This window comes from Heptranchias perlo, chromosome 2 (assembly GCF_035084215.1).
Source record: "Heptranchias perlo isolate sHepPer1 chromosome 2, sHepPer1.hap1, whole genome shotgun sequence".
In the NCBI taxonomy this organism is placed as follows: Eukaryota; Metazoa; Chordata; class Chondrichthyes; order Hexanchiformes; family Hexanchidae; genus Heptranchias; species Heptranchias perlo.
In genome coordinates this window covers 102351349-102379010 of record NC_090326.1, presented here as the reverse complement: position 1 = coordinate 102379010, position 27662 = coordinate 102351349, and the positions used below count along the sequence as shown (strand labels likewise).

At 44.4% G+C, this 27662-nt stretch overlaps 1 protein-coding gene across 1 annotated transcript in view; it reads right to left on the bottom strand.

The window, feature by feature from the left end:
• The window catches only part of LOC137341749 (ATP-binding cassette sub-family A member 13-like), a 336924-nt gene that overhangs the window by 154382 nt on the left and 154880 nt on the right, over nucleotides 1-27662 (bottom strand). Inside the window, exons 20-26 of the mRNA XM_068005215.1 lie at nucleotides 22876-22982; nucleotides 21529-21647; nucleotides 15684-15859; nucleotides 13841-13917; nucleotides 12885-13006; nucleotides 9815-10003; nucleotides 6859-7035 (exon numbers count right to left, since the gene is read on the bottom strand). Coding sequence (XP_067861316.1) covers nucleotides 6859-7035; nucleotides 9815-10003; nucleotides 12885-13006; nucleotides 13841-13917; nucleotides 15684-15859; nucleotides 21529-21647; nucleotides 22876-22982 — 967 coding nt within the window. The remainder of the gene's footprint in view (nucleotides 1-6858; nucleotides 7036-9814; nucleotides 10004-12884; nucleotides 13007-13840; nucleotides 13918-15683; nucleotides 15860-21528; nucleotides 21648-22875; nucleotides 22983-27662) is intronic.

Sequence of the window (27662 nt, the reverse complement as noted above, 5' to 3'; positions counted from 1 at the left end):
TCTGAGCCTCCGTGTGCACTGCTGCTCAGAGAGGTCCAGGAAGCTGAGCCTTGGTCTGTAGACCCTGTGGCGAGGGTTGTGCCCTCTGCAACGCATCTCTCTCTGCCGTTGCCCTCTCTCCTGCTGTGCAGGTGGATGTATCACAGCACTGTGTTGTGGAGCTCCACGTGTCAGAGGTGGACGGCGAGGCTGGTGTGGCTGGTGATGCTGTTCGCCCTCCGAGCAGGTCATGACTGCAGCTACGGCGGCCCCCATCCAGAAGATGTACATTTGAGGGGTTCCGCAAGGTAGGTAAATGTGTCTGGACACCGGGGTAAGTATGCAAGTTGGTGAATTTTATTGTTAGGAGGAGGGTGGTGGAGGCCAAACTTTGTCCAAAGTGACAGAGTGGCCTCCTGCAATGAGTGAGGGTCTCCCCCCACTTGTCAAATGGACCTTTGCAGCTGCCACAGGCTGATGGCTGCAACACGTCCACTTGAACTGGGAGTGTTTCCCCCTGTAAGGGAAACAGTCTCCATTAATTTCAAAATCCCAGCCCTCTTAAAATATCAGGTCAATCAGGTCTGTAAACGACCTGAAGTACCTGTTTAAGTACTTTAAGTGGCATCCTGCCGGCTTTAATTGACGGCGGGAGTCCCACATGCGGGGGCTGCACGCACAAGTCAGCGCGTCACTGGGGAACCCGGAAGTGGGCGGGTTGGAGCCGGGCTCCAGAACCGCCCCGGGAATCCCGGATTTTCGCAACCCCCCGCCACGAACGCACCCGATTGCGGGTCTGAAAATCGAGCCTATTGTGTCCAGCTCTGGGCACCGCACTTTAGGAAAGATGTGAAGGCTTTGGAGGTGATGCAGAAGAGATTTACTAGAATAATTCCAGGGATGAGGGACTTTAGTTACGTGAATAGACTGGAGAAGCTGAGGTTGTTCTCCTTGGAACAGAGAGGGTTGCGAGGAGATTTGATCGAGGTATTCAAAATCATGAAGGGTCCACACAGAGTAGATAGAGAGAAACTGTTCCCATTGGTGGAAGGGTCAAGAACCAGAGGGCATAGATTTAAGGTGATTGGCAAAAGAACCAAAGGTGACATGAGGAAAAAACTTTTTACACAGCGAGTGGTTAGGATTTGGAATGCACTGCCCGAGGGGGTGGGGCGGTGGGGTGGTGGGGGTAGATTCAATTGTGGCTTTCAAAAGGGAACTGGATAAGTACTTGAAAGGAAAAAAAATTGCAGAGCTATGGAGATAGGGCGGTGGAGTGGGACTAGCTGGATTGTTGTTGCATAGAGCCAGCGAAGACTCGATGGGCCGAATGGCCTCCTTCCACGCTGTAACCTTTCAATGATTCTATTCTATGAATAATCATGGGGGATTTTAATTTTCATATAGGCTGGACAAACTTTACCGAGGAAGAAGATGCTGCCAGAGTCTCAGTAAAGGAAGATATAATGAGATACTGGATGGGCTAAAAATTGATAAAGAAGAAGTACTAGAAAGACTAGCTATACTTAAAGTAAATAAGTCACCCGGTCTGGATGGGATGCATCCTAGGTTGCTGAGGGAAGAAATTGCGGAGGTACTGGCCATAATCTTCCAAACACCTGTGGATGGTGTCAGAGGAATGGAGAATTGCAAATGTTACACCCTAATTTAAAAAAGGGTGTAAGGATAAACCCAGCAACTATAGGACAGTCAGTTTAACCTCAGTGGTGTGGAAACTTTTAGAAACGATAATCCGGGACAGAATTAACAGTCACTTGGATGAGTGTGGATTGATTCGGGAAAGCCAGCATGATTTGTTAAAGGCAAATCGTGTTTAACTAACCTAATAGAGTTTTTTGATGAGGTAATAGAGAGAGTAAATGAGGGAAATGCAGTTGATGTGGTGTATATGGACTTTCAAAAGGTGTTTGATATTGTACCACATGGTAGGCTTGTCATCAAGATTGTGGCCCATGGAATAAAGGGGGCAGTAGCAACATGGATACAGAATTGGCTAAGGGACAGGAAACAGGGAGTAGTGGTGAACGGTTGTTTTTCGGACTGGAAGTAAGGTGTACAGTAGCGTTCCCCAAGGGTCAGTGCTGGGACCACTGCTTTTCTTGATATATATTAATGACTTGGACTTGGGTGTACAGGGCACAATTTCCAAATTTGCAGATGTCAAACAACTTGGAAGGATAGTGAACAGTGAGGGGGATAGTGATAGACTTCAAGAGAATATAGACAGGCTGGTAGCATGGGCGGACACGTGGCAGATGAAATTTAACGCAGAAAAATTCAAAGTGGTACATTTTGATAGGAAGAACAAGGAGAGGCAATATAAACTAGAAGGCACAACTCTAAAAGGGGTACAGGAACAGAGAGATCTGGGGGTATATGTGCACAAATCATGAAAGGTGGCAGTGCAGGTTGAGAAATGGTTAAAAAAGCATACGGGATCCTAGCAATGTAGATAAATGGGAACCAATGGATGTAGTGTATTTGGATTTTCAAAAGGCATTCGGTAAGGTGCCACATAAAAGGTTGTTACGCAAGATAAGGGCTCATAGGGTTGGGGATAACATATTAACATGGATAGAGGATTGCTTAACAGACAGAAAACAGACAGTAGGGATAAACGGGTCATTTTCAGGTTGGCAGGCTGTAACTTGTGGGATGCCGCAAGGATCGGTGCTTGAGCCTCAGCCATTTACAATCTATTTTACTAACTTGGATGAAGTGACCGAGTATAGTGTATTCACGTTTGCTGATGATACAAAACTAGGTGGGAAAGTAAGGTGTGAGGATGACACAAAGAGTCTGCAAATGGATATATACAGGTTAAGTGAGTGGACAAGAAGGTGGCTGATGGAGTATAATGTGGGGAAATGTGAGGTTATTAACTTTGGTAGGAAGAATAGAAAAACAGAATATTTTTTAAATGGTGAGAAACTATTAAATGTTGGCGTTCAGAGAGATATGGGTGTACTCATACCAGAAACACAAAAAGTTGGCGTGCAGGTACAGCAAGCAATTAGGAAAGCAAATGGCATGTTGGCCTTTATTGGAAGGGGGTTGGAATACAAGAGTAAGGAAGTCTTACTATAATTCTACAAGGCTTTGGTGAGACCTCACCTGGAGTACTGTGTACAGTTTTGTTCTCCTTATCTAAGGAAGGATATACTTGCCTTAGAGGCAGTGTAACGAAGGTTCAGGAGATTAATTCCTGGGATGAGAGGGTTGTCCTATGAGGAAAGGTTGAGTAGAATGGGCTTATACTCTGGAGTTTAGAAGAATGAGAAGTGATCTCATTGAAACATATAAGATTCTGAAGGGGCTTGACAGGGTAGATGCTGAGAGGTTGTTTCCCCTGGCTGGAGAGTCTAGAACTAGGGGGCATAGTCGCAGGATAAGGGGTCAGCCATTTAAGACTGAGATGAGGAGGAATTTCTTTACTCAGAGGGTTTTGAATTTTTGGAATTTTCTACCCCAGAGGGCTGTGGATGCTGAGTCGTTGAGAATATTCAAGGCTGAGATAGATAAATTTTTGGACTCTAGGGTACTCAAGGGAAATGGGGATCGGGCAGGCAAGTAGAGTTGAGGTACAAGATCAGCCATGGTCTTATTGTTTGATGGAACAGGCTCAAGGGGCTGTATGACCTACTCCTGCTCCTATTTCTTATGTCTTGGATATAGTTTGACGAACAGCCTGCAGTAGGTTGCACAGCTCAGTCAATACCTCGCGGGTGGATTAGAGGCATCAGAGACAGGTCTCCTCTCACATCTCCTGGTACAGCTGGTCTGGTCTGTAAATTCAAGCCCTGGTATATCGCTGAAAGTAAATGTAGCCCCTGAGGTATCTTTGTGTCTAAAGATGATATCCCCTCATAAATTCACCCTCTTCATCTAGATCACCTGGTATGTGGAATCTCAAATGGATTACCATCCTCTCACCTTGCTTTCCCTGCATCTTATGCAGCAGTAATGGGCACCATTGCAGATAATAGACGAATGGCGAAATGCAAAAAGGATTAAAAATGGAGGCTTCTACAAATATACAAGATGTACAATGCCTCAAAGTTGCTCACAATCATCGATCAACATCCAAATGCAAGGTAGCTTTAAAATAAATGTAAGGAAGGCCAGGCTCATTTCCCACATAAGGACCTCTTTTTATTAATATTTCCATTTAAAGCGAGATTTCATATGCCTGCAGCAAGGCTTATTTCTGTTCACTAGATCAATCTACTGGCCCGATTTCACGACCCACAACTATTTCGTGTTTTTTGTGACTTGGAGGAGAACTTCGAGGTGATGGTGTTCCCATGAAATTACTGCTACACAAGGGCCCAGTCCCCCATTACATCTAGTACTGCCTGCAGGCTACTTTTTTCATCAAAGGTCTTAACTCCTGCACGTATTGTGTCTTCCACAAACTTGTGAACTATTCCCCTGATGTCTTTATCCAGATCATTAAGAAAGATGATGAAGAGGAAAGGATCCCAGTGGGACTCCAGTAGTGAACCCCCTATGCATATTAATATACCATTAATATGCGAATGCAGCCAATTTGCTACTCAACCGAAGATCTGCCTGCCAGTCCCACAAGACGCAACTGTATTTATCAACCTTTTGTGTGGCACTTTATTAAATGCCTTTTGAAAATCTAGATATACATTGCAAATATAACTTCTGGAATTTTGGTGTGCCAGTTCCACTGGCTCTCATTTCAATTAATTTATATGAGCTCTGGGGTGGCTCACAGTGAGGGTCAAATCGCAATTACGAACTTAGGTGTTTCAATGTTGGGGGCAGAACACTGGCGGAAATGGCTTCCACCCCAATTTTTAGGCCAAAAAATACAACTGTGCCAATTGTAAGCCGCATAACCACTGAAAACAGCAGGGAATTTTGGGGTCAATTTTCCCCTCTTCATTCTTCTTCACTTCTATTTTTTTAACTTAAATTTTTTCCTATTAAATACAACTAAATTTATCTTTTCTGATTCTGTTTATCTCAAAAACTAACTTTAGGACACTTGGTTGGTTCTCTTCTCCCTCCTTGCTTCCACCATTATTGTGGAGGTGGAAGGAATTTTTTAAAAATCAGATTTTCATTGGATGAAACCTAGCTCCAAAGGCCATCTACTTCAATGAATGGAAACCCTAAAATGTGAAGATTGACATGGTCATATCACAGACATACTCATGTCGATTGTTGATCTGTAAAATGTGTCAAACTGGGAGATATGCAGCTGAAAAAGTAAACTAAGTTTTCGTCTCCAAAGCCTGATTAGATCCAGATGACTAAACCTTTCCTCAGGGAGACAAAGGTCAAAATATGAAAACCTTCGCACGGACATCTTTTCAAACATTTTAGTCAAACCTACTACTACAGTAATAAAGCTGATGGTGTTTGAGCAGTTTTATTACTGTAATATTCATCTTATTTTAACTCCACAGTGCATGAGCTGAAAACAAACACAATTGGTGGGTCCAAGAGACTGGAATTTCGCAAGCCCTGTGGGCAGTTCAACAGTTGATAGATCTATTCCAATGACAGCAGCTGCTCATTAATCCTGGATCATCAGATTTATTATTTTTGTATGTCTGTTGGCCAGTCATCTCAGCCCCAGGGCATTGCTGCAGGAGTTCCTCAGGGCAGTGCCCTAGGCCCAACCATCTTCAGCTGCTTCATCAATGACCTTCCCTCCAACATAAGGTCAGAAATGGGGATGTTCGCTGATGATTGCACAGTGTTCAGTTCCATTCGCAACCCCTCAGATAATGAAGCAGTCCGTGCTCGCATGCAGCAAGACCTGGACAGCATCCAGGCTTGGGCTGATAAGTGGCAAGTAACATTCACGCTAGACAAGTGACAGGCAATAACCATCTCCAACAAGAGAGAGTCTAACCACCTCCCCTTGACATTCAACGACATTACTATTGCTGAATCCCCCACCATCAACATTCTGGGGGTCACCATTGACCAAAAACTTAACTCGACCAGCCACATAAATACTGTGGCTACAAGAGCAGGTCAAAGACTGGGTATTCTGCGGCAAGTGACTCACCTCCTGACTCCCCAAAGCCTTTCCACCATCTACAGTCACAAGTTAGGAGTGTGATGGAATGCTATCCACAGGACAAAGCAGCCAGCTTGATTGGCACCCCATCCACCACCCTAAACATTCACTCCCTTCACCACCGGCGCACCATGGCTGCAGTGTGTACCATCCACAGGATGCACTGCAGCAACTCGCCAAGGCTTCTTCGACAGCACCTCCCAAACCCGCGACCTCTACCACTTAGAAGGACAAGAGCAGCAGGCACATGGGAACAACACCACCTGCACGTTCCCCTCCAAGTCACACACCATCCCGACTTGGAAATATATCGCCGTTCCTTCATCGTCGCTGGGTCAAAATCCTGGAACTCCCTTCCTAACAGCACTGTGGAAGAACCTTCACCACACGGACTGCAGCAGTTCAAGAAGGCGGCTCTCCACCACCTTCTCAAGGGCAATTAGGGATGGGCAATAAATGCTGGCCTTGCCAGCGATGCCCACATCCCATGAATGAATAAAAAAAAACAAGGACACCAAATGTCTTACAAATTCGACTCTATTGATTGCCCCAAACCTGTATATTAATTTCACTAAAAATGCAACAACACCACTTAAACTAATGGCACGGTAACTGAAATAGAAGAATGGGAAGCACACAGGTCACCTGATGGTTGTCCTGCCCACCATCCACTGGAATAAGAAAGGAAATGTAGTTTCTCATTTTTCATTCATTAAATGACACCCAGCTAAATATTAAACCTTTGGAAGATCTTACGTAATCTTTTGAAAAAGATGAAAGTAAAACTCTTATACCTCATTGAATTCAAAAACAGTCGATAGATCCATCTTCTTGACGGTCTCCAAAAGCCTGGGAATGAGATCCAGGAGCTGTACTGTTTTAGAGGTGAGAAAAGTGAGGCCAGCGAACACCTCCAGGATATTCTGCATTATCTGATTTGCCTGAGGTGGCATCATCATTGGTAGAAGTACCTGGTATCAGCACAAAATTAAAACATTTTACTGAGGTATTCTTTGAAATTCTTTAGCAATTAAAGCTAGACCACAGCACTGCAGCTAAAGAGAGAATGGCATATTTGATATCATGTATGTTATACTTGCGCCATAAGTCATATAAATGGTGTACAAACAAATGGAGACATACATATTTCTATCCATACCCAGCAGAAATTGGAGATTCTCACAATAACCTATTGCATTCAAGCGCTGATCTATTATAGATATTACTGCCCTGAAAGTTCAAGGGGCGTCAATCCCAGGTTTGGCTAAGATCCTATATCATAAAGCTAAAGAGTGAAAATTCAGTTGTTTATCAATGTCACCTCTGAGATGTGTTAATCCCATAAGACACATTCCGAATTGTGTTATTGTGTACGCTATATAGTAATATAAAAAAGTTCTAATCTTTGTCCATACTCAGTTTATTATTTCTCAGTTTTCTTGTTAGTGAAGTGAATGCCAGTGTGATCAGACCTGGAGCAGTTCTGGGTCAAATCAGCAGCCAGAAGCAATAATCCAGCAACTAACCTGTAAATTAGGGATGGACAATAAATGCTGGCCTTGCCAGCGACGCCCACATCCCATGAATGAATAAAGAGAAAAAAAAATCCTGCATGGTCCCTTTAAATAGCGCTGGTGGGGGTCCTCCAGGCCATCTACAACATGCTCAGCTAGTTGTGGTTAAGACAGTGCGTTGACTGGAGCATTGAGTGCCAAAATGGTATCCATCCCTTTAAATCAGCTTGGAAAATGATCTAACACATAGTCTCCTTACTTTACATGCTGCTGGCATTCATTATCTGCGCCTGCGCGAACCCCTTTACCATTATGGCATCTGGCGCACGTCACGCTAGAAGTGTGCCCGCGCATTCCGGACATCATTTTGGGACCTCAAGAGGCGGCATAGCGCCTGAAAAACGGGTGCTAAACAGCTGAATTCCTAGCCCGTACATTCTATGATCAAACCACATGGTGTTATTTCTAACAATACAGTATATTCAATTTTCTTTATTTTTCTATTTCTAACTTTTGCTGGTTATCTTTGTATTTTCCGCTACCATTGTTGAACTTCGTACACCTTTCAGGTCCCTCTTCTTTGCTCTGATTGACAGGATCTGTGGCTTCAACTCTTACCTTCTGCCCCCATAGCTGTGATTTACAGTGCATGGACATGACTATTTTCCCAATAAGTATATTTTGGCATGTCACTTTGTTTCTTATATTCCTGACATCCCATTTTCAAATACAGGTGCTACCCTCTATTTGAGCTACCCCCAGATTTTGCTTTCTAAATTGATATTACAGGGCAGGTTTGTGAGAGGGGTGAAAGGATTTAGGGCAAGGCAGATCTAAATCCAGAGATTACTTTTGCTGATATCACTGGATGAATGGTTAACACACTTACGTGACATTCCTATTTTAGCAGTGGTAACCCATTTAAAATAATTGGTCTAACACCTAAATAGAATAAGCAGAATGTCACATATACATGCATTAAACTCTTATCTGCTTATATCACTGAAAGTAACTTCTGGGGCTATAGTTCTTAAAACAGGCAGTAAATGGAATTTTAAATAGCAAAAAATATGGATATTCAGTATCTTGTGTAATGACAAAACGTGGGATGCAGGAAGCTACTGAATAACATCACTGAGATGTTATGTCCCTCGGGATGGCTTCTTTGGTATTTCGAGGTATTCGAGGGTAATTCACACAGCAAGTAAACAGATGTCACAGTGTAAATAGTATTACTTCACAGCATAACTCTTAAAATCTTCTTGCTGGAAATTGTTAGACAATGATTCACGGGATTTTGTTTATTTTCAATCTATTATTCCTGTTGTTTTCACAGGCTTGCTTTTTTGCTGCTATTAACAGCTTACTTTAGTGGTTTTCGACACTTCTGAAGAACAATGAAATGCCCTTCTATTTCCCTTTAATAATTCTAAATAACCTGTATTTTTGATGTCCTCGAAGTATCGTTACCACATCATTTTGTTGCTACTTCCTTTGCACATCTTTTCTGTTGATCAAGGTGAGGGGTGTTAATGTTGGAGAACAAAATTGTTCCCACTTCAGGAACCCACAGGATGATTTTAACTCTCCTCCGTCTGTGGTAAAGCAGCGGGGGAGCAGTTAAAATGGAGCAGTCCTGTAGATCTGCTATCTTAATGCCACTGGTTTTGGCAGCTGATGAGGCTCCCGCCAGCCTCCAGTTGGAGCCTCATTATTAAATACAAATCGAGGTTCCCATGATGTACGTGGGACCCCAATGGAATTTTAACCCATTCCTGAGTGGGGCACTCACTGCAGCCACTTCTCCAGGTGAACCAGTCAGGAAGTTAGTGAGGCCTACTTAGTTAAGTTAAAAAACTTTCCTTAATGGGACCAGGAGGAGCACAAGCAACAACCACCCCACCGCGGCCATCTAATTCTCCCTTAACGCATCTTTAAAACAGAACAATATTTGAAATGTGATAGAAAATGCAGACACAAGGAATAAGTCCGTTCCCTTGATTTCCTGATAGGTATTTGCTGCTTGCAAGGCTCCACGGCCAGAAATGCCAGGGTCTCGCAAAATTCACCCTACCGTGAAAACAGAATATACTTTCTGCTCTACAGAGAAATCAGAAGTGAAGGGAATCGCAAGGTAGCTTACAATTCCTGCACAGAGATGGCGAAAGGGAGAGAGAATGATAGGAAGAACAGAACACAAAAACAAAATAATTACATGAAATGTTCTTTGCTTTACCTTATAAATGATGCATCTCATATCCATGTTCTGGCTGATTGTTACAATAAGTTCATATGTTTCGACAGGAGTCAAGGAACACAGTGATGCAGTCATAGATGAAATATTTATATTGTCTGAAAATGATAGCATTAGAGCCAGGCTTTCCTCATTACACCTGTCTGCCGTGGCAAGAGCGCCAAGAATTAACTGTAAAAAGAAACATCCATCAGCTTCATCAACACTAATAATTGATGAATATCTGATATTGATAATGTAACTGAGAAATATAACATAAAATAACTTTAACAACTCTGGATACCTATATCATCCTCAGTGTCTCATGGAATTAGTATTACACTCTTTGCAACATTAGGAATTGTTTAAATACTTCAGTACTTGGGCTGATAAGTGGCAAGTAACATTCACAGCACACAGCCAGGCAAGAGAGAGTCTAACCACCTCCCCTTGACATAAAATGGCATTACCATCGCTGAATCCCCCACCATCAACATCCTGGGGGTCACCATTGATCAGAAACTGAACTGGACCAGCGACATAAATACTGTGGCTACAAGAGCAGGTCAGAAGCTGGGTATTCTGTGGCGAGTGACTCACCTCCTGACTCCCCAAAGCCTTTCCACCATCTACAAGGCACAAGTTAGAGAGTGATGGAATACTCTCCACTTGCCTGGATGAGTGCAGCTCCAACAACACTCAAGAAGCTCGACACCATTCAGGACAAAGCCACCCGCTTGTTTGAAACCCCATCCACCACCCTAAACATTCACTCTCTTCACCATCGACGTACTGTGGCTACAGTGTGTACCATCTACAAGATGCATTGCAGCAACTTGCCAAGGCTTCTTCAACAGCACCTCCCAAACCCGCGACCTCTACCACCTAGAAGGACAAGAGCAGCAGACACATGGGAACACCACCACCTGCATGTTCCCCTCCAAGTCACACACCATCCTTTATCGTCGCTGGGTCAAAATCCTGGAACTCCCTTCCTAACAGCACTGTGGAAAAACCTTCACCACACGGACTGCAGCGGTTCAAGAAGGCGGCTCACCACCACCTTCTCAAGGGCAATTAGGGATGGGCAATAAATGCTGGCCTTGCCAGCAACGCCCACATCCCTTTGAATGAATAAAAAAAATTTAAAAGCTCCTGAAAATGATATTGAACTGTGCAACATGAACTCCATAGGCAAAAGGTACAGCAACCTCTGGACTCACAGATATCACCAGAGTCCTACATTATTTATTCTCAGACCTACAGTTGCATTAGTCAGTGTACAATAGTGTTCTCGCCTTTTGACTTTAACATTCTCAGTTATTTGTGTACTTTTTGCAGCTACTTTTAGCAATCACTACAGATAAATGATGAACCCCAGTGTTGACTCAGACTCTTGACTCAGAAGAATCTAAGTTTGGCCCAATGTAGACAAGTTTGTATTCAAAATCAATTTGAACAATTTGGATTGCCACCATGTTTTATCCGAAGGCTCCTTGCCAGTGATCCATCAGCTGTAGGTCATTCCAAATTTGTAGTGTGAAACAGGACCTCAGAGTTATAATGGAAAAAAATTGATCTTAAGCCTAATCATCAGTCTAAGAGAATCTCTGTCCAGAGGTCTGATGTTTGAACTATACAACTCAAAGAACATGAAAGCTAGGTGAGGAAACAAATTCAATGAAGAGTTAAAGAGAAATAACTGAAGACTACAAAAGTTACAGTACATTATGGCAAAACTCACCCCTAACCTGAAAAGTACAACACTTCTTGACTCTAAAAACAAAATTTCTTGTACTCAAATCAAAATAAAATTATCTTGTCAAAGTGCAGACGTTCATTTCAAAGAAGACAAACCCATACAATGTATATTGTACTCTACCTGGCTTGACATAACGGCCAAGACAACTACATCACTTCACAGAACTTTTCATCATTATCATCTTGGATTTCTGTCATTTTAAGGGCTTTGCAACATTACTATATAGGAAAGCACAAGACAGAACCAATGTGATGTCTGTGGCACTAATCCCTGAGGTTATCTGACATAAGAGGACCATTTCTTCTTCTGTCACACATGTGTTGTAGATCAGTTTGGGATTCTGTTTGGCAACTCCTTTCCAGATGGCAATTACATTTCATTAATAGCAACAGATGAGATATAGGGGGTGAAATTCAACTTCAGCAGGGGCGCAAAACTGCGGTAGCAGATTGGCAGCCCCTTGTACACCTTGCCCTATTTTTTTATCATTGAAGTCAATAGAAAGGAAAATCAGGCAGTGTGTATAATGGGTGGCTGATTCGCTACTGCCCATTTTGCACCACCACTGAAGTTGAATTTCACCCCAATAGTAACTTGTCCCCTTGGTTGTACTCAAAGATTCAATTAAGCTCACACAGGGAAAACTTTCTGCTGCCCACTATTTATAGTGAAATCATAATGTGTTGATAAAGAACACATTTATGATTTCAGAATGTGTAATCAACAGAGACTTTCTCTGCATGGTTAATGACCATCACAGTCCATGATCATATTATCTGAATGGTATGCTGCCAAATATTAATCCAGGCTACAATGCGGCCTCACAGTGCAGAGTTTCAACCATTTCATTCAGATTTTCTGATCCTCCATATGTTTTTATATAAACCATAATGAGTATTTGTACATATTTTTAGCTCTCAAATTACTTTTGTAATTTGTTAAAATTTTATAAACATTAGCATCCAGAAATTACTCAGTAGGATAGTGACTTAACAGATGTTTGGAATTCTACTTCACACTATTTTAACAGAGGTATTAACCTGTTTAAAATAAAAGTGTTAATGCTTCCACTAAAATAGTGGAGAGAAGAATTTCAGCTAAAATCATTTGTACACTAGTATGTCATGGAGTAGCTCTGTGTGTATAGGTAGAACCAATGTGAGTTAGTAAAATACCAGCCTATTGTCTACAAAGGTGAAAGGATTTCCTTTTTATTTTACAGGAATTGATTGCCAAACTTCCTTATATTTAAGCAGTTATTTCCAATTAGAAAACAGTAGCTGAATCTAATCTACCAACTCTTGAAGTTACCTTTGAGGTAGTGATGTTTGTCTTCACTAACACATCAATGACTTCAGGTGAGAGGCTGGGAATCTGCTGCAACTGCATTTTCAAAGCGGTGGTGTTTTGCACACAGTCCTCTATTGGTAAACCTATTCAAAACAACCAAATGCAAAATGAATTAAGCTTATATGAGATTAAAAATAATATATATCATGTAAATAATAGATATATATATGAAAGTGGTGCTGGGAAAAAGGTCCTAGAGCCAAAAAAAAACTGACAAGTGCAATAGAGTACACATACTACTGGACCAAAGGACCATCCATCTCAACCATACTTATTATGTGCTTTATAGACTTCCATTTGTTGACCAGGAATTAATATTCATAAGCAGCAAGAACTGTGATCTTTTAATACTACTAACTACTTAAAGATTTCTTTTATTTTTAAGAAAGCATTAGCCATAGTTTGGCCATGAACATTCAAGCATTAGACTTGTGGTCCAGTCCATTAAACTACTAATATATACACAGTAAAAAGAAAAAAAATGTAAATATAATCAAATCTGCATAAAATGCAGAAAAGGAAACAAAGGAATTAATGTTACTAAAGTATAGTGGAAATGAGGTGTAAATGGTTGGGGACACAACAGTGAGACAATTGAAGGGACAAAAATGTCTCATTTTGTGTCATTTTGAGTGGAATTTTTCACCGATTAGCAGAACATTTCCTTTAACCATCCTGATAATTCTCTTAATTCCGCTTTAGTTCATTTCTGTATGTTTTCAGCACTTTTTGAACAGGTTCATCGGTCAGCTGTATCTATGCTTTTCATCACAGTTACTGCACTATCCCTGAAGACTGTTGCCACAGGTTCACCTTTTCACAATGAAAGCTAAATCATATTGTTTAATGTGAACTTGCTGAACCCATCCTCTCATAAACAGACAGTACCAGTTCCATGCAGGTTATGGAAATATTACCTTGAAAGCTTCCAATGTTCTCAAGCATAGTCACAAAGGAACTATTTGGAGAAAGTGTTGCTGCAGCAAATTCAAATCTGGAAAGCATGTAGTTTAAAAAATATTAAATGGCAGTTGACATGGAAAATTGTTCTGTGATACATTCCATCCATGAAGTGGCTTTGAGGTTAAATACTATAAGTTTGCAACACACTAATAAAATACTTTACATAGGCCTAATCTTATGAAATGAATCTATAGAACCACAAACATGTCACCTACATCAAACTTATTTTTTAAAGCCTTTACTGTAAGAATTCCCTCTCAGTTATTGTAGATTTTAACCATCAGTAAGGTTCCATAGGCAATCTATAACTGTACAGTGTTGATTAACTGTGAGTCTCTATAAGCCATGATGTGGAGATGCCGGTGATGGACTGGGGTGGACAAATGTAAGGAATCTTACAACACCAGGTTATAGTCCAACAATTTTATTTTAAAATCACAAGCTTTCGGAGATTATCCCCTTCGTCAGGTGAATGAGTGAAAGGTTCTCAAATCGCATATCTTATATTAGGCTGGGACACCATCACACCAATCAAAAGGTGTCGTTGGTGTTCAAACAGGCCAGTCACGGAGAACAGTACGTCCCAGTACACTGAATATACATTGTGTCAATTACACAGACAGAGAGAAAGAGACCCAAATGGCAGAGAGAGAGAGAGAGAGTATTAAAAACAGATAACTTTTTTTCCCCTTTTGCTGGTGCCACCAGCAAAAGGGGGAAAAAAGTTATCTGTTTTTAATACTCTCTCTCTCTGCCATTTGGGTCTCTTTCTCTCTGTCTGTGTAATTGACACAATGTATATTCAGTGTACTGGGACGTACTGTTCTCCGTGACTGGCCTGTTTGAACACCAACGACACCTTTTGATTGGTGTGATGGTGTCCCAGCCTAATATAAGATATGCGATTTGAGAACCTTTCACTCATTCACCTGACGAAGGGGATAATCTCCGAAAGCTTGTGATTTTAAAATAAAATTGTTGGACTATAACCTGGTGTTGTAAGATTCCTTACATTAGTCTCTATAAGCTTTTGGATGAGAGTATCTATTTATTAGCCTTCAGGCTACCTTGATAAGTAACAAATACGTTCTACAAGAATAAAATTATGTTGTTCCCAATTTTAACTGTATCTGTTTACAGTCTCAGGGTCCAACCATGTGGAAATCTTCATCCCACCTTTCTAATATACAGGAAGATGGTGGGTATTAGTGTTGTAAACATGAAAAAATAAACAAAGAGAAGATTTGGCACTACTGCACAAGAGAGAGCAAATATCGGATGGAGTCACTCTGGGCTATTCCCCTGCATCTCTAAGCAACTTGTTTAAGACTAGCATTGGTGGAACCCTGGGAGCTGGTCACCTGCCCACCTACCCATCTACTTGGGTGGGAATAGTGCTCAAGCAAGGGTTTCAAATGATTTATATTTTACAGTTGTACTCTATTTTCCAATAGCCTCTGTCGGGTTCCCACCTATTTTGTTAATTTAATAAAATGTAAAATAAAATCCATCTGGTCCACATAGGCTAACAGCAACACGCATGGCAAAATGTAAAAAGACATGAAAGTTTCTGTGGAGTTGCTATGCCAACAGCAACTACAACAACTGGGGCAGCTCCATTAAACCACCCGTAAGGATTCCTCACACTGAGCCTGGATTACAGCAGCTGGCCAGCAGGCCTCAGTGTAAGTAAGGAATCAAAGCATGACCATCTGTCTATCTGAGTGAAGTGATACATTATGCAGGTTGAACAGAACTGTAAATATTCTACAGATGACAATTAGTTGTGAACATTACCTTTCATATAGTTGCTCAGTCAGCAATGAAGTCAACTCACAATTGCAGCTGTAGTGCTTCATTGCATAAATAAGTGCATGGTATGCCTGGCCCGAAGCAATTTGTACTTGCATGTTGCTATTAATATAGCTCCTACAGTCTGTCTGGACTGGGGTAGTAAATGATTCTTCTAAAATCTAGACAGAAAATATCAACATAATCCAGCAAAATTAGTGCCAGTAGTTTTCACAGAAAATCGACTCATATCGTCACAAGCCCTGCTACAATAACAAATAAAACTTGAAACAATTAAGAGTTAAAAAAATTGGGTACATTCTGGGAAAAAACACTATAAAAATGGAAACACATTTTTATTTCCTGGTAGCCATTCCTACTTTCTGCATATCCTCAATGCTTTTGACAGGCTACATCCTCTGAGGGTGAGCACATCAGTGCTAACCTGACACAGAAGAAAAAAAAACTGTCTCTTTTCATGCCTGATGAGGATTTTCATAACTAGATGGAAAAGGGTTCAGGGGAATAAAGGGATAAAGGCTAGACTTTGATTCACTTAGATACTGTCTAACTCACCCAGCAGGGAGCAGCTATAAGGAGTGATCAATCACATTTTTTATTGAATAGGGAATTATATACAGTCAGAAATGTAACCCTTGGGTACTGACAACATTTTTTCTTGAGATTTCTTGCAAGAATTTTTTAAAGAGAAAGGCTTGTTGTGCTTGAGGTTTTGGTGGTAGAATGATACAGTCATGAAAGAGTCAATTTAGTTGGTTAGGACAAAGTCATAGCCCAGACTAATCTCAGAATCAGAGTCCTAAATCTAATGGCATTGAGGGAAGTGTTGGATCTTTAATCAACGTCAGAAGATAAGACTCGTTTGACCTAGAAAACAAGGGAAAACACTTTCTGAGAACATTGTTCTCTGTGATCATGAAACAATCATGAAACTTTTGTCAGGAATCAGTCTGGGCAAAATATCACGGACTGAATTCTAGTCTGCCATAATAAAACATCAAAAATTTCCATGGTTCATGAAAGGACGCCTTCATTTCATTAATCTAATTTTCTTAGGATACAGGGCCACCAACTCTTCAAAGCAACAGAATCCAGCAAGATCCTACCATGTTGCTAATATAACAACAACAGAGAAAAATGTCCGACACACTTCATGGAGATGTAATCAGACAAAAAATTGACACCAAGACAAAGAAGGAGATACTAGTCGGGGTGACTAAAAGCTTGTTCAAAGATATTTTAAAGAGGGTCATAAAGTATGAGAGAGAGAAGTGGAGAGGTGAAGAGCTTTAGGGATGGAATTCCAGAGCTTAGGGTTGAGATGGCTGAAGGCACGGCCGTCAATGGTAGGACGAAGGGACGAAGGGAGTGGGGGATACACGAGTGGCCAGAGTTGGAGGAATGCTGAGTTCTCAGGATTCTAGGGCTGGAGGAGGTTACAGAGATATGATGGGGAGGGGCAATGAAGAGATTTGAACACATGGATGAGAATTTTAAATCGAAGGCGCTGGGGGAACCAGCAGCCAATGTACTTGCACCAAAAGCAGGACTTGGTGCAAGTTAGGATACAGCAAAGTTTTGGATGAACTCAAGTTTATGGTGGGTGGAAGGTGAGAGACCGGCCAATGTAATAATCAAGTCTGGAGGTGATAAAGGCATGAATGAGGATTTCAGTTCAAGATAGGCTGAGGCAGGGGCAGAGCCGGATGATTTAACAGAGGGAGAAGTAGGCGGTCTTTGTTATGGAGAGAATATGGGGTCGGAAACTAAGTTCGGGGTCAAATAGGACATCAAGATTGTGAACAGTTGGCTTCAATCTGAGATGGTGGCTGGGGATAGGGATAGGGATGGAATTGATGGCGGGGGCAGAAGACGATGGCTTTGGACTTCCCAATATTTAACTGGAGGTAATTGCAGCTCATTCAGGACTGGATGTCAGAAAGTAGGCAGACAAGACAATGGCAATGGAGAGGTTGAGAGAGGTGGTGGGCAGGTAGAGCTGGGTATTGATAGCATACATGTGAAATCTGACACCATGGCCTCGTTTTTAATGCCCCACGACAGGAGGAAGATGGTTGGGGAGGGGCGTGTTAAAAAAAAATTTAAAACAGGTAACGCGTCCCCAACCCGCTGCCATGGAGAGGTGGGACATTTCATTAACATATTTAAATCAGGCTCCCACAGTGCAATTGAGAGCCTGATTTAAGGCTCAGGAAACCCGGCAGTGACAGGGTGGTGGGAGGTGCCGACTCAAGAGTGTAAATGCCTTTTACAGCATTCCTTGTGGGCCAGGAGGAGCAGGTGTGCTCCCCTTGGACACCCAAGGAAGCCTCTGGCCTCCCCTCTGCCGATCGCTGCCTCTCTGTCCTCCCTGCCGCGATTGCAGACCTCCCAACCCCCCACCCCGACAAGCCCCGACCTCTCACTCCCTCCCTCCTGCGATGGCCTCTCTCCCACCACTAGCCCTGATTTCTTGCTCCCTACCTCCTCCCGATTGCTGGGGGCCATCCCCAAGGATCCCTGGCTGTGGCCTCCTGCCTCTAATTTTCCTGCCCAGCAGCTGGCCAGCCTGTCAATTTGGCCAGCTACCGGGCGGGAAACAGAAAAAAAAATTATAATGAGGTCATGTGTTAAATTCGGCTGGACCTCAGCGAGCCAGGTTTTCCCCACACTACCGCGCTCCACCACACCCTCCTCACCTCCCCGTAAATATCAGGGCCCATGTCTTCGGATGATGTTGCCGAAGGGCAGTATGTAGATGATGAAGAGGAGGGGCAAGGATAAGTATTTTTGGGAAAAGTCAAAATAGACTTTAAATATGCTATAGACAGAGCTAAGTGATTCCACAATCAACGGATCAGATCAAAGCTCTGCAGTCCTGCCACATCCAGTTGTGAATGGTGGTGGACAATTAAACTACTAACCGGAGGAGGAGGCTCTGTAAACATCCCCATCCTCAATGATGGCGGAGTCCAGCACGTGAGTGCAAAAGACAGGGATGAAGCATTTGCAACCATCTTCAGCCAGAAGTGCCAAGTAGATGATCCATCTCGGCCTCCTCCCGATATCCCCACCATCACAGAAGCCAGTCTTCAGATGATTCGATTCACTCCACATGATATCAAGAAACGGCTGAGTGCACTGGATATAACAAAGGCTATGGGCCCCGACAACATCCCAGCTGTAGTGCTGAAGACTTGTGCTCCAGAACTAGCCATGCCGGAAGCCAAGATGTTCCAGTACAGCTACAACACTGGCATCTACCCGACAATGTGGAAAATTGCCCAGGTATGTCCTGTCCGCAAAAAGCAGGACAAAGCCAATACGGCCATTACCGCCCCATCAGCAAAGTGATGGAAGGTGTTGTCGACAGTGCTATCAAGCGGCACTTACTCACCAATAACCTGCTCACTGATTCTCAGTTTTGGTTCTGCCAGGACCACTTGGCTCCAGACCTCATTAAAGCCTTGGTCCAAACATGGACAAAAGAGCTGAATTCCAGAGGTGAGGTGAGAGTGACTGCCCTTGACATCAAGGGCAACATTTGACTGAGTGTGGCACCAAGGAGCCCAAGTAAAATTGAAGTTAATGGGAATCAGGGGGAAACTCTCCAGTGGTTGGAGTCGTACCTAGCACAAATGAAGATGGTAGTGGTTGTTGAAGGCCAATCATCTCAGCCCCAGGACATTGCTGCAGGAGTTCCTCAGGGCAGTGTCCGAGGCCCAACCATCTTCAGCTGCTTCATCAATGACCTTCCCTCCATCATAATGTCAGAAATGAGGATGTTTGTTGACGATTGCACAGTGTTCAGTTCCATTCGCAACCCCTCAGATAACGAAGCAGTCCGTGCCCGCATGCAGCAAGACCTGGACAACATCCAGGCTTGGGCTCATAAGTGGCAAGTAACATCCACGCTAGACAAGTGCCAGGCAATGACTATCTCCAACAAGAGAGAATTTAACCACCTCCCCTTGACATTCAATGGCATTACCATCGCCGAATCGCCCACCATCAACATAGTGAGGATCACCATTGATCAGAAATTTAACTGGACCAGCCACTTAAATACTGTGGCTACAAGAGCAGGACAGAGGCTGGGTATTCTGCGGCAAGTGACTCAACTCCTGACTCCCCAAAGCCTTTCTACCATCTACAAGGCACAAGTCAGGAGTGTGATGGAATACTCTCCACTTGCCTGGATGAGTGCAGCTCCAACAACACTCAAGAAGCTCAACACCATCCAGGACAAAGCAGCCCACTTGATTGGCACCCCATCCACCACCCTAAACATTCACTCCCTTCACCACCGGTGCACAGTGGCTGCAGTGTGTACCATCCACAGGATGCACTGCAGCAACTCACCAAGGCTTCTTCGACAGCACCTCCCAAAAATGCGACCTCTACCACCTAGAAGGACAAGGGCAGTAGGCACATGGGAACAACACCACCTGCACGTTCCCCTTCAAGTCACACACCATCCCGACTTGGAAATATAGCGCCGTTCCTTCATTGTTGCTGGGTCAAAATCCTGGAACTCCCTACCTAACAGCACTGTGGGAGAACCTTCACCACACGGACTGCTGCGGTTGAAGAAGGCGGCTCACCACCACCTTCTCAAGGGCAATTAGGGATGGGCAATAAATGCCGGCCTTGCCAGCGATGCCCACATCACATGAACGAATAAAAAAAAATTAATATTAGCCAAGATTAAATTTTAATTATCTTTCCTGATATCTTAAAATGAAATATTTGTACCTTCCTCTTTAATTTAGCTTTAAATATTTTGCACAAAAACAATTTGTAAATTAAAAATTGAGCAGCATCACATTAAATTGAGCAGCATCACATTACAGTCTCAGGGTCCGAGGAATGCCATTTAGAACAGAGATGAGGAGAAATTTCTTCACTCAGAGGGTGGTGAACCTGTGGAATTCTCTACCACAGAAAGCAGTGGTGGTCAAGTCATTAGATGTATTCAAGAAGGAGACAGATATATTTCTTAATGCTAAAGGGATCAAGGGATATGGGGAAAAAGCGGGAACAGGGTACTGAGTTAGACGATCAGCCATGATCATCTTGAATGGCAGAGCAGGCCCGAAGGGCCGAATGGCCTACTCTTGCTCCTATTTTCTATGTTTTCTATGTTTTTCTAAACAAAATATTTCTGATTTTTGTGATACTTGAAACACATTTTATACAAGCATCTTAAACTATAACATGTTTAACTCCACTATTAATTGCTGACATTCCAAATTAGTATTTTGGTTAAAATAATCTTTATAGTTATACAGAGCGTATATTTACATTTCTTCTTCAGACCAATACATGGGGAATTCCTTCACACCACTGCTTCTTATAAAAAAAATGTTATATTGACACTTTTCATTTGCTTAATGTCTGTATTTCATTGCTGACATAACTTTGAAATATATTATACAAATATAAAATGGATGCCATGAAAATTTTCAGTCCATGGAATGTCATGCAACGGATGTTCCAAGTTGCAACTGTGTTGGAAGAAAACAAAATGGCAGCCTCTATCAGCTAAAGTTACTTTTATTTTTTGATATCAAGCAAGTAGATGCAGACAATAAATTATACAAAGTTGCCCTAAATGGCAATTTGCTTGGAAACAGTTTATTCTTCAAAGCAATTAGCTCCAATGTGCAAAACTTTGCATCAGATATTAGTGTAAAGGTAAGATCTTGATTGGATTAGTTTCAGCTAAGAACAAATTCATAGAGAGAGAATTCTATTAGATCCTTAAAGGAGTCAACTGCATAAACAAATACGGCAAAATGTATGTTAAAACTACGGAATAGTGACTAACCTGTTTGGCATCAATGGTCAAATTACACAGTTCAGTCAAAGCATGGATTATATGTCCAGCCATATTCTGTTGACAATTCTTCTGTGCACACATGATGTCATTAATGAAGTACAATTTTTCTGTAAAACGAAGTAGAGTTTATCTGGCTGAAGCTAAGGTTGTATTTAAGTTTCCTTAATAATTGCTGTATTTGTATACCAGACATAAGAACATAAGAACATAAGAAATAGGAGCAGGAGTAGGCCAATCGGCCCCTCGAGCCTGCTCCGCCATTCAATAAGATCATGGCTGATCTGATCCTAACCTCAAATCTAAATTCATGTCCAATTTCCTGCCCGCTCCCCGTAACCCCTAATTCCCTTTACTTCCAGGAAACTGTCTATTTCTGTTTTAAATTTATTTAATGATGTAGCTTCCACAGCTTCCTGGGGCAGCAAATTCCACAGACCTACTACCCTCCGAGTGAAGAAGTTTCTCCTCATCTCAGTTTTGAAAGAGCAGCCCCTTATTCTAAGATTATGCCCCCTAGTTCTAGTTTCACCCATCCTTGGGAACATCCTTACCGCATCCACCCGATCAAGCCCCTTCACAATCTTATATGTTTCAATAAGATCGCCTCTCAATCTTCTGAACTCCAATGAGTAGAGTCCCAATCTACTCAACCTCTCCTCATATGTCCGCCCCCTCATCCCCGGGATTAACAGAGTGAACCTTCTTTGTACTGCCTCGAGAGCAAGTATGTCTTTTCTATGTACTGATGGACCTACTGGCAGGTGCTCATATTGGACCTATACCAGAAAAGTTGGAATTACAGATAATCTTTAAAGCAATTATCATCCAGATATAAAGATTTTTCCTATCAACATTAGGGTCACTTTTGATGGTACTATACTAATACCAGACATGTAGTGGTTGTCATAAACAATTCAATGAAATGTACTAGAATGAACTGGGTCAATAAATTTTACAGACAAATTGAGTTTTTTCACTTTAATCAAATGCTGATTTTTTTTTCCCTTAAAGACAACTTATGAACATATTAACATACGAAAATGACAGGCAGGAAAAGACGATCTAGTCCATCAAGCCTGCTCCACAACTTGATAGGCAATAAGAAAGAAACTGGTTCAGTTCTTCAAAATCCAACAACTCATTCCAGCACTTTAACATTGCAACACACAAACCAGAAAGAGCACTGTTAAAATTTGAGCTTTCAGAAAATGTTAACTGTATGAATGCTGAATCTTGTAATGCATACAACATAAGCAATAGTAAATACAATTCATGTGTATTAGGATGGTGATTCAGTAAAGTATAAAAATAATGAAAAATATGAAGATATTTTACCAGAAAAGAGATTCAACATCTTTAACTGAAAGAGTTCTGTTTTCTGTGATGCAGACATGAATGCAGGCATCTCATTGAACCAATCCAACTGACATATCTCTGCCAAACTGGAAGAAAAAGGAATAATACACAAAGGAGTCAGCAAGAAATTTCACCCTACCTTACTACGTACTGCGAGGGGAACGGTGGAATCAAATTATCAACATCAGAGCATAAAATAGTCATTTGTAAAGCCAACAGAATCTCTAATAGGCCTAGCTTGAATACTTAGTAAAAGTTTCACTCAGTTAAAAATAACTACCCTATTAATATAAATTTGTCGCATTCTAGATTATTACCCAGATTATTATTACTTGGTGTTTGTGCCTATTATTTAAATATTGTGAACTAAAATGAAGAGGAGTAGTTAATGCTCTGCTATTGCCATTTACTCTAGAGATGAAGCTCTAAGAGAAGTAGGAATGGTGGATAATGTCACTAATGAGTCCAGTGTGCAAAGGAGTCGATAATACAAAGATGTCCTGAGGACTAAGCTTACTCAGAATACAGAGAAAATGGAAATGTTATCTGGTACAGCTGAGAAAGAAGGCTAGGATTGAATAGCCTTTGCACAGTCAAGGGTTACTAACAAGGCTAAGTCTCACTTGAAAATTAGCTTCACCTCCGCTTTTTTGAGTCTTAGGGCCCGATTTTAGCACCCGGTCTCGGGTGCGTTCTCGGCGGGGGGGCCTCTAAAATCCCGAAATCGAGGAGCGGGACCGGATCGCGCCTCGATCCCGCCCACTTCTGGGTTCCGCGCTGACGTGCGGGGGTGCGTGCGCAGCCCCCGCTGGTGGGAATCCCGCAGGCAATTAAAGCCAGCGGGGTTCCACTTGAGTGTATTTATCTTGGTATTTCAGGTCATTAAATGACCTGATTGAGCTGTTTTTTTAACAAGTGTGGGATTTTATGGTGAAATGAGACTGTTTCCCATACTGGGGGAAACACTCACACTCTCAACGGACGTGTTGCAGCCAGCAGCCTGTGGCAGCTGCCAAGGTGCATTCCACAGGTTGGGGGGGGGGGGAGAGCCTTCACCAACGCAGGAGGACACTCCGTAACATTGGGCAACGCCTGCCCTCCACCACCCTCCTCCAAGCAAGAAGATTCACCAGCGTGGAAGTCCAACCCCTGTGCGAGGACACACTTTTCTACCGTGCACAACCCCGCAGACCTACATCTGCCAGATGGGTGCTGCGTTGACATCCTCGGAGGACGAACAGCATGACCAGCCTCAGCAGCCTCGCAGTCCACGCCGTCCGCCTCAGAGACGTGCATCCCCACAACACGGTGCTGTGGCACATCCACCTGCACAGCAGGATGGAGGGCAAATGCAGAGAGAGATGTGTCGCAGGAGGCACTACCCTCCGCACAGGGTCTACAGACCGAGGCTCAGCTTCATGGACCTCTCTGAGCAGCAGTGCATACAGAGGCTCAGAGTCACTCGCCAGGTAGTCGCCGACATCTGCAGCCTCCTCAATGACGAGCTGCTCCCGGATGGACCAAGCAGCATCTTCCTACCCGTCGTCGTCAAAGTCACCACTGCCCTCAATTTCTTCGCCTCCGGATCCTTCCAGGGTGCCACGGGGGACATCACTGGGGTCTCTCAGTCGTCTGCACACAAGTGCATAAGGCAGGTCACCGATGGGTTGTTCCGCAGGGCCTCGACCTACATCAACTTCGCCATGGATGAGCGCAGCCAGACGGAGAGGGCGGTTGGATTTCATGCTGTGGCTGGCTTCCCACGGGTGCAGGGTGTAATCGATTGCACCCACATCGCAATACGGGCACCTCCACATGAGCCAGTGCTGTTCATCAACAGGAAAGGGTATTACTCCATGAACGCCCAGCTCATTTGTGACCACCACCAGAGATTCCTACACGTGTGCGCCAGATACCCTGGCAGCTGCCACGATGCCTTCGTCCTCAGGGAGTCCACCGTCCCGCCCCTCTTCCACTCACCCAACACCGGCAACGGCTGGCTCCTCGGCGACAAGGGATATCCCCTGCACACGTGGCTTATGACACCTCTGAGGAGCCCCATTACCGAGCCGCAGCGTCGATATAACGACAGCCACATTGCTACCAGGTCTACAATTGAGCAGGCTATAGGGCTGCTCAAGATGCGCTTCAGGTGCCTTGATCTTTCCGGGGGAGCGCTCCAATACACGCCACTCCAAGTGGGACGAATTATAGTTGTCTGCTGTGCCCTGCATAACATGGCACTACAGAGAGGGGTGCCGCTGGAGGAGGCCCCATGCACACCCGCCACCCACATTGAGGACGACAATGAGGAGGAGGAGGAGGTGGAGGAGGAGGAAGAGGAGGAGTACGAGCGAGAGGAGGAGGAACGACCCATGGGCCGAACACCGGCTCACCTGCGTGCTCGTCAGGCCAGGGAGGCACTCATATGCCAACGGTTCTCCTAACATCACACTGTGTGAGGCGTTCACATGTCATAACGTGCACAGACGAGGGTCCATACAGGCTCCCTCCACAGAAGAGTGGTGCCTGTACACCTGCACCCACTGTATTATGCCCAATGGGTGGGACGGGGTTGTCGTTGTCATGATGAGGCGCACGGAAGGGACATATTGCACAAGCCGCAGAATTATGGACAAGAGGTGGCAGCATTGGTGAGAAAAAGTGAGTTTATTTTGTGTTGCCATTCAAAGACTGGAAATAAAAAAAAAACAAATAGACAAACACCCTGGTGCAATCCCTGTGTGCTCACGGAACTTTAGGTTTTCGTTTCCGGGTACCCCTACGTGGTGCTACCCCTGTGGCTCCAGCAGAGGTGGTGGCAGGTTGCTCCTGTTCGTGCCCTGACCAGGTAGATGCTTTGGGCCGACGCCCCCTGGGTTTCGGTGCCCGTGAGGGCACCTCCACAGACTGCTCCTCCTGCACCTGTGCAGGGGCAGACTCGGCCACCTGGAGGGGATGGACTATTGCGGGCACTGGTTGAGAGGGGGGCAACGGGTGAGACGTGGGGGCGCCTTGAGTAGCGTCCACACTTCCATTTCCCCGTTCACCATCTTCCCTCTCATGGCCAAGGCCCACATCACCCCTTCCACCCTGCTGGACGGCAGTTTGGATGACGTGGGTGAGACCTTGCAAGGCCACCTCCAATGTATCTGTCAACCTGTTGATGGCGGCAGAATGTTGCTCACCCTGAATCCGAACAGCCGTTGTGAGGGCCTGGATGGACTCATTGGTGAGCTGTGCGTGACGCTCGAGGGAGGCTAGCCTGTCCTCCACCGCAGACGTTCCCACACCTACCCGCGACACTATCTCAGAGATGCCTTCACGTCCCTGCGACACTATCTCGACGATACCCTCCTGCACCTGTGCCACCATTCCCCTCATGCAGGAGTTGGACTCCTCCATCCTCCGTGCGATTGTGGAGAGTGCGTGTGGCACCTCTCCCAGTACCTCAGCAATGTGCTGGTGCCCCTCGACGACTCTCCTTTTGACTGGTGGCCCCCTGGGTTCAGCATCTGGGTCCGGCTGAGCAGAGCCTGGAGAAGAGTGCTCCCACCGACGCGGACCCTCCGCGGCTGACCCTGCCACCAGGGTCTGCTCATGCTCACGTGTGCACGGTGACTCACCATGTGCAATCCCAATTAACTGAGTGGGGGGACCCACCGAGGTGTGTGTATCTGCGCTGGTGGATGCAAGGCTCATGTGTGACGATGCACCCTCAGAGACGGGCATGTCCTCTGAGGAATCGCCCTCAACCGAAACGTCGATCGCAGACGGCCCTGCAAGAGAACAGAGGGCAATATCAGGCATGTGACCAAATGTGGCGGTGCGGCATATGCCATGTGATGCTAAGATCATTCGCGCTCATGAGTGATGAGTGCCAGCTTTCCCTTACCGGCCGTTTCACCAGAACCAGCCTCGCCATCCGCCACCGACAGGCAATGCAGCGTGTGGCTGATCTCCAGCGCCTCGACCTCGGCGTCTGTCAGAGCCACCTCGTGTGGCGGGCCCCCTCCGGTGCGTGCCCTATTGCGTGCGTTCCTGCACCTCTTCTCCTGTGAGGGCAAAACACAAAAACGTTATTGAGTGATGATTGCAATGTGAGACGCTTCAAGCATTGGTGTGAGTGGGTTGAGCGTGTGGCAGATGGATGGGAGGATGCGTGTGCCACATGGCCATCCCATTGTATGGGCATTGGGGTGTGTGGTAGTGGTCGAGTGGGGACAGGGACAGTGGGTACGTGCAGGCACTGTGAGGATGATAGTTGGGTGGCTGTGAGGATTGGTGCGGGAGCGCTGTGCTGTCAGTGGAGATGGGGTTGTGAGGTGTTTGAGGTGATGTGGAAGACGGAGTGAGGCAGAGTGCGTTAGTGTACTCACTTTCCCGGACGTGGTGAGGTCATTGAATCTCTTCCGGCACTGAATCCAAGTGCGGGTGGTTTTGCCCCTGCTTGTGACCTCCGCGGCCACCTCCTCCCATGCCCTCTTGGTGGCGCTGCCAGGGCACCTCCTTCCATCCGTGGGGAACAGCGTCTCCCTCCTCATGCGGACCCCGTCCAGCAGCACCTGGAGGGCGTGGTCCGTGAATCGGGGAGCAGCCTTACCCCTGTGCTCCTCCATCCTTCATGGACTCTAGGTTGTGGCTGGAGGGGCTTTGGTGGACTGCCCCTTTAAATAAAGCTCCACCATCGCTCAGACGTCAATGCGCATGCGCAGGCTGCCGGCACGCAGCTGAGAAGCGCGGAACCCGTAATTGCCGGCTAATTA